Source organism: Mesitornis unicolor, unplaced genomic scaffold, assembly GCF_000695765.1.
Source record: "Mesitornis unicolor isolate BGI_N332 unplaced genomic scaffold, ASM69576v1 scaffold40259, whole genome shotgun sequence".
In the NCBI taxonomy this organism is placed as follows: Eukaryota; Metazoa; Chordata; class Aves; order Mesitornithiformes; family Mesitornithidae; genus Mesitornis; species Mesitornis unicolor.
In genome coordinates, this window is record NW_010207311.1 from 14453 (window position 1) to 22307 (window position 7855).

Genomic DNA, 7855 nt, shown 5'->3' on the forward strand with positions numbered 1-7855 from the left:
CTGTCCCTGCCTCACAGCTCCCATGGGGTCAGTTCCAGCAGTCCAACAGCATTTTCTGCAGCCTGTTCCCAGCCCTAGAGTGTTTACCTCTGTGCTTGCACTGCCAAAGATGTGCCTGTGAAGGGCAGAGAGAAGGGAGAGGGGTCTGGTAGTTGGCTATGGGAGATGTCCACGTGGCAGCTCAGACCCTAGGGGCTCATACTGGGTGGAAGGAGGTTCCTCGGGGTGGAGGTCTTTACCCCCTCTCCCTTGTTGCTCAAATTCAGACTGGGAAGGCTGAGCCTCACTAATGAAGCCAAAGAGAGCAGGAGGCAGAGCCCAGGCCCTTGGGCCACGTATCCTTATCTCCACCAGACAGAGATGCTGCTCTTTGGGAAGGCTTCTGTAACCAGTTTGCAGTGGGGTGCATGGGATAACGGCCATGGGTTAGGACCACCATGTATCATCTTCCACAGCAAACACCCTGTGGATCTGCCAGACCCAAAGGGCTCTGAGCATTCCTCAGCCTTTGGTTCTTTCCTTAAGTCCCAACTGGATGTTACTGCTTCATGCTGTGTGGGCAAGGGTCTTGCAGCACAGAGGAGAGGAAACCCCTGCTCAGACCAGCCCTGGGCTTTGGCAGAGCCTTGGAGGGGCTGGGTGCAGTGCTGGGCTGGTGGTCAAAGCTGGAAGGACTCAAATGACTGTCCGGTTCCTGCAGCTGAGCTGGGCTGGGCTCTGCTGATTTAAATGCAACACTCAAGTGCCTGGAGCTGGAGCCTGCTATGGGTTTGGTGTCTGACAAAGCTGGGCTACGTAACTTGAATATAAAATAAACCCTGAGCCAAAGTTGGCAGCTCTTAAATCAACTTTCACTTGTATTTTTCTGCTGAGATATGCCAGTAAATATTTTTAAAGACAGCTGACAGTGTCTTTGGGAAGATATTCTGTCACATACTACGGAAATCTCGCACATCTTGCAGAGGGCAGGACGCAGATAAGGTCACCCCTCTCCTCAGAGTTTAGGTGGCCACCACTGCTCACCATCACCAATTGCCTCCCACGGCTGTCGGGAGAGCAGCCCAGCAGGACTGGAGGTGCCAAGGAAACTGTGCTAGGCTGGTTAGCGACTTGTATTTGAAAAACCAAAAGGATTTTATTTCTAGTTTGAATTTATCTGGCTTCATCTCGCCACCAAGTCTCGTTCGGCTTTTGTCAGCCAGATTAAAGTTTCATTTCTGGAGTGGGGAGTCTTTTCCTCTTGGAGGTACTTGGAGAGCTCAAGATGCTTTTGTCATCTTCGACATCCTTACAGAGACGACCCAATTGGAGCTCCTGAGCAATGGAGATGGGTCTAATGCCCTCATTCGTCTCTCCCTTCCACCTTCTCTTGCACCACTTCCCTGTCTGGTTTAGTGGGCAGGATGCCTCTAGTCAGGAGGCTGGCAGCTACTTGGTTTTCCAAAAACACTGGAGGAAAACGGCCACCAGGCCTGCCATGATGGCCAGCACAATGAAGGAGACGGCACCTGCCCACAGGCCGGGCTGGTGGCCCTTGATGTGTTCCTGAGCCTCCGTGGGGATCATGTTGGTGAGGTTCAGCATGAAGCCCAGTGTCCAGCCGATGTCCGTGTTTGCTGCCTGGGGTGAGAGAGCAGAGATCACCCAAAAGTGCCTCTCCCTGGCACCGGTAGCTTTGGTGCAAGGGATTGACGGTCACCTCTGCTGTGATTTCACACGTGGCTGTGGGGAACCTGATCTTGTCAGCACCAGTTACAGAGAGCTTTGCTCTGCCCGCATCCCAAGGGCTAAAGGGCAGCTGAACGTGGATGACTGCTGTGCCTCTGTGACCTGCACATGATTTTGGATCTCCTCCCCCAAGATCCTTCAAATTTGGTCATATTCTAGTTCAAATGGGTCATGGGGCCACCATCACCTCTCTGATGCTCAAGTCAATACTGCCCAATGTCTGAGACCAAAGTGGCCAAATCCTGCTCTGCACTTCTCTGACCACCTTAAAATTGGCTTACATTCACAACAGAATAAGTGAGCAATGAGCTGGCATCAGAGGTTTGGGAGCAGGTAGGAGCGAAGCTGTGCTGGGATCACTGGATAGCAGCCATGAGAAGGGGACACGTTCCAGGGATGCTGCTCCCAAATGTGTCCCCAGGCCAGGGCAAGGATGTGGCCCCTGCTGCTCCCCCTGTCCCCAGGACCTTTACCTGCTGCCTGAAGCTGATGCTGCTCCACGTCTGTTCATTGAACTTGTAGCCATCGAGCAGCAGCGTCAAGATGTAGATGGCCACGGAGCAGTACGTTTGTAGGTACTTCTTCTCCTGTGGGAAGGTCTCCACCAGCTTTGGGGCCATCAAGGGGGACACGGTGCAATAGGGAATGAAACAGATGCTCAGAAAGGCTCCCTGGCCCAGGAAACAGCAGGACGTGTGCTTCCTGGGCAGAGATTTGGGATGGGACAAGCACAGGGCTCCTTGCTGCCCTTCACAGGGCTCTCACCTCTAACCAGTTCTTCTTACAGAAGGTCCAGACTGTGGAGTTGACATCGCTTAGAGACTGCTGGCTGGTCAGGTTCAGGAACTGGAAGGTGTAGTAGAACCCAGCGAAGGCCTGGGGGATAAGGGGAGATGGTAAAAACTGCATCTCCTTCCTCAACCAGAAAAAAGACCCAGGGGTCCCTCTTGCCTGGGGACAAAGTCCCAGAGTTCTGCATCCAGCACCCACTTGATGGTCTACCAGAAAGACCTAGAGCTGGTGGACAAGCCCTGGGGCTGCTGCTTGCACTCTGAGCTTGGGACAGGATCATCCCCTTTCCCTCAGGGAGAGCAGGGACATCGCAGGAGGAAGAAGCCACCTCCCACCATAGAAGAGGTTTGCAGATGGGACCAACTCTGGGGTCCCCTCTTTCCCCATCCATTCCCAAAACCAGTGGCAGAGGAGACTCCCACCCTCCATCCTCCCCCACCACAGCCAAGGGGATGGAGGCTCCTTACGAAGAACTGGCCCCGCACGGGCGGCTGATAAACCCCGTCGCACCCGCATGTCCTGTTTGTTGGCCCCGCAGCTGACGTTGAAGAGTTTCTGGACAGCGGTGCTGCACGCCATCGGGTCCCCCGTCCCCGTCCCCGTGAGGACCTGTGCAGGGCTGGGTGTGCTCGGTGCACGGACACAGGGACTGTCGTAGAGGTCTGCCATGGTGATGTTCTCCTGGTATCCCCTGGGGTAGCAGGGGTGCGATATCTGCTGGGGAGATGGGCTGTCCTGGAGAGAGCGGGAGCTGTTAGTGGGGCTTGGCCAATGAGACCCTACCCCCTGCCCATCCTGTGCTTAGACATTCCCAAAAATCAGGACCAAGCCCCTAGGAGGGTTTGAGGGGAAGCAGGGTTCATCCTTTGCATGAAAAACCTGCCCATGGCTTTTGCCTGCCCTGCTGTCAGCTCCACAGAGCTGTGCTGGGGTGGTGATGGCGCTGGAGCCTCTGCCTGCCCATGGGGATGGCAGCCAGCACCCGAGGGCAGTGTGTGGCCCCTGCCTGCACTGAGAGCTCGTAGCTCTTGGCATTTGCTCTGTCTCCACCGCATCTTGCAGGCCCTCACCCAGACAGGACCACTGTGCATCCTGCCTGCATGCCCCATGAGCATCTCCAAATCGCCCAGCGCTGGGCGAGCTGAGGCGGGAGGACACTGGTTAGTGCTGGAGCAGGGTGCAGGTGTGTTGGGAATCCTCTCTCTGGGCAGAAACTGTGTTTAACCCCCATCAACAGCTCTCCATCATGTCTGTACTGAGCTGTGTGAGGTCTCAATCTGCCACATCTGCTGTCTTAGTTAGGCCATAAAGACTGGAGACTCAATAACCTTGGCCAGGAGGTGTCAGGTCATGTCCCCAGGTGACAGGACAAACTGTCCTCTCCTCTCCTAGCTGATGTTGCAGCTCTTGTCCAGTGGAGGACTCAATAGCCTTTTTAACCACTTGTGTTTCAATGAAGCTGATACCTGGAAACCTCTCAGCCAAGGAAACACTTCACATCCATGGCTGAGAGTTCAGGGAAGAACCTAAGGGTACAGCTGGGGTTGGGAAATGATGAAAAATGCCATTACATGGCAACATGTGGGGAGGAGGGAGCCCTGGCAGGGAAGCACCACCACCTTCCACCCAAATGAGAGGATTTTTCGGTTCAGTAGATAAAATCTAAGCTTCTCCCATGTTTCTGAATTCATGAAAAATCCCAGTTTCCTAATGCTTTTGTCCACAGGCATGCCCAAAACTTCTGGAAGACATTTTTCACAGCAATGGGAAATGGCTGAGCAGACCCTGGTGACCAGCAGCTGTGGTACCTGGTGGAGAGCTGCCATCAGCCTCTTCAAGGCTTGTGTCTGCCCATAGCAGAGGTAGCTGTGGGTGTAGAGCGAGTAGTTGGTGCCGTACAGCCTGAAGAAGACAGAGGTGTTCTTGTCCTCGACGGGGACTCCAGGCTGGAAGGTTATTTGTGTTGAGGCGCCTCCAAGGTCCAGAGCTCCCAGAACCTGGGCATCCTGTGGATGCTCCCATTTCTCTGCAAAGGAAAACTGGCCCCATAAGATGGCAAGTGTTAGTCTGAACGGGAGGAAGTCACTGTCCCTGTCCCTTCCCTGAAGGTTTTGTGGGCTCAGAAGCTCCTGAGGGACCTTCCACATCCTGTCTCCCTGTTTAACCTCTTCCTGCCTACATCCTCCTTGACTCACACAGAGCTCCATGTAGCACTGAGGTCTGGCCCCTTGGCTGCTACACATCACCTGGGATCCAGAGACTTTGAGGAGGGCAGGAAGAATAACACATTCACCTGGGGTCTGATATTGCTGCTGCATCCAAAATCGACCCGTAAGTATGTGGAGAGCACAGGTTGAGCTGTACACAAACACTCTTAGCTCTGTTAATCACATCAGTGGAGTTGAATCTGCAGTTTGCAACCACAGGCTGCATTCATTTGGGTGACTAGTGCCCTGAAACTAAGTTTTTCTCTCCTCTGGGAATAAGGAAACCCACCTGTAGCTCAGACAGGGATGTATACACTGTTCACCCCTGCCTCTGCCCGCTTCCCAGCCCACACCTTGACGAGCGTCTCCAGCAGGTAGTTGATGGTGATCCAGCCAAAGGAGCCCTCCTCGTTCCCCGTGAGGATCCGAGCTCCACAGAAGTCCACAGGGTACTCGCCAATGGCCTTGCCCACCTCCAACAGCACCTGCTCGGCCTTGCTGCTGTTCTGCGCCCTGCCCAGGGAAGGAGATCAATACCGTGGGCTGGAGGAGGCAATGGCTGGGCAGCTCTCGGTGCAGGGCTGACAGCAAGACGCGGCCGTTGTCTGCCAAGGAGCGGGGCTGCCCAGAGACAGGGCACAGCCCCATCCACTGCTGCCCTGCCTGTGGGCTGGCTCTCCTGCAAGCTGCCCAATCCCTCAACCTGTGCTTTGGGAATCTCCCTAAAAATGCTGCCTGAGCCTGCGGGAAGGTTAACACCAGTCTGGCAGAGGAGGCTCAACCACCTCCAGGGCTGGTGCTGGAGTGGGCTGGGGGTTCCCCATGGGCATGGTGAGCAACTCTCTTGAACACCCTGATGGGCTGCAGACAGGGATGCTCTGCCCATCCCCATGGCCTGTCTGGGCAGCAGATCCTCCCCACCCCGTGGTCCCACAGCCCAGCCCCCTGCACCGGCTGCGACGCAGAAACGCGCAGTGGGGAAGGGGTCGGAGGTGGTCGGCTCCGGGTGGTTCCTGTACCTCAGCAGCCGCATGCCCGCTGTGGCCCCCAGGTAGGTGGGGGGCTGGGGCTGGTGCTTCTCTGGGACGATCTTCATGGCCTTGTCCAGGCAGGGCTTCAGGCTGGCTCCAGCCCCAGCGGGGTCGTTGGCGTAGCTGGAGATGCCGGGTCCTGCAAGAGGGCACCTCGTGATAGAGCGAGCTCTGTGCTACCCAGGAGGGACAAGGCAGTGGGGAACATGTCCATTCTGAAAACCCCCAGGATTTTTCCCCAGTGTGCCTGGTCTTTTCATACCCTTGCCAAGCATATCCCTGGCAGGGCAGTGCTCAGAGCTGGCCTGCCTGGGTGTAGCATGTGTGCCACGGCCACAGCCACGCTGTGATGCGCATCTCGTGATGCTGAGCACTTGCTTAACCTCAGGGAGGCTGAACTGCCCAAATGTGGCCAGGCAGTCCCGCAGGGCTGGGTCAGCAAACAGAGCAGTTTCTCCTTTCCCTGGGAAGGCACAGGCTCTCCTTCGTCCTGCCGGGAGGACGTGCGGGGCTGATACGCACCCACAGAGGTGCCCTCTGCACACCCTGTTTGAGTTCCTGTATGGGAGGCTGGCACTGGATCTGAGCACCCCGTGTGGTCTGGCGGTGGGTAGGGACAGGCTCCGGGATACAAATACCACTATTTACCTTCCCCCGAGCTTTGCATACCGTTATTGCTGTTAGCCCAGGGTACACTTTGCCCTCTGCCAGACCTCTGCAGTTAACCAGTAACAGCCACACCACCGCAGGGCCTGGACTTGAGGTCGAGGCGAGCTCTGAGCCTCCTCGCCCCCTGCCCGGGTACCTCTGCCCTGGCCTGGTGGCATTTGCCAGTCCCAGCCCAGCTCCGTGTGCCATTTCCCTGATCCTCCCTTCTCTCATCAGCCCGGTCCTTTCCTCCAGAGAGACTGTGCCAAAGCCCGACAGCACCTTTGCAATAGGAATAAATGCCCCTTTGGGTATTTATAAGTGCCCCATTGGGTATTTTAGAATGTCCTTTGGGGCATTTATCATTTACCACACCTGTCATGAACCAGCCAATTTGGCTTGGTGCTGCAGAACAGCCACCCTGGCAAGCACTGGGGCTGGCCAGCCCAACCACGCAGGGCCAGGGGAGAGGGAAGGACACGTCCCAGCACACTCACCAGACACAGCGCAGGCCTCCACCTGTGAGACGATGCCGGTGCCGTTCTCCTTGTCTGCAGGCCACTGGTAGATGTAGAGAGCTGTGTGTGTGGAGCCAGCATCAAACACCAGACCGTACTGGGGGAGACAGAGGGGACATGGGCTGTCAGGGGGTGCTGAGCAGCTTCACCCTGGTGGGCAGAGGAACCTTGAGCAGCCAAATGAAGAGTGTCTCCAGGGTGGGGAAAGTCTGGTGGCATTGCAGTCACCAGCTATGCTGGGTACAAGGCTCCATCACAAGCCCTTTGAGCTGGCAATGCTCTGTGATGAAGAGGACCAGTCTCAGTGACCAAATTCTGCCAGACCCCGCTGCTGTGCCAGCCTGTGCTGAAGGTTGTCCCCATCTCAGTGACAAACACCACACCTTGCCTGAAACCCAGGGACAATCCTATACTGAGGATACCAAAGCAGGCAGCTGTGCTCCTTACAAGGACCCTACCTTGGTGCTGGGTGGCAGAAACACGTCCTTCACGTCCACGACGGCCAGGATGAGGGCAATGATGCTGAAGACACAGGTGGCTGCCAGGAGACCTGCGACAGCCTTGGCTTTGTATTCCATTCCTCCTTCAACCTGCAACAACAGCCACAGTGCCTAGCTCATGCCTCTGCATTTGCAAGGCCAGTTTTGAAATGTGTTAGCTCATGGATGGATAAAGGACCTGTCAAGATGGGACTTTCCCCTTCTCTAACAAGGGCTTGAAGCCATTCTCTGGTGCATGGCTGCTTTTATGGGAGGCTCTTGGCAGTCTCGGGGCTGGGACACTCTCTCCTTCTGAGCACTCCCTTTCTGAGAGGCTTTTTAGCCTGGATTTCTCAGCTCTGCCTTCTCAGCTGCAGCCTTTCAAGCCTCTCTCTGCACACAGCCTGGACCCCATCCCTCTGTCCTACTCAAACTACCAGCTGAGGCGCAGC

The 7855-nt window shown here is 55.9% G+C and overlaps 1 protein-coding gene across 1 annotated transcript; it reads right to left on the bottom strand.

Moving 5' to 3' along the window:
* Positions 1-1428: 1428 nt before the first annotated feature.
* Positions 1429-7502, bottom strand: LOC104546651 (ectonucleoside triphosphate diphosphohydrolase 8-like). The gene is given in 10 exon segments (XM_010192089.1): positions 1429-1620; positions 2202-2336; positions 2494-2604; positions 2988-3044; positions 3046-3255; positions 4329-4559; positions 5081-5240; positions 5747-5897; positions 6904-7021; positions 7383-7502. Coding segments are annotated over 10 exon segments (1485 nt in total).
* Positions 7503-7855: the final 353 nt, after the last annotated feature.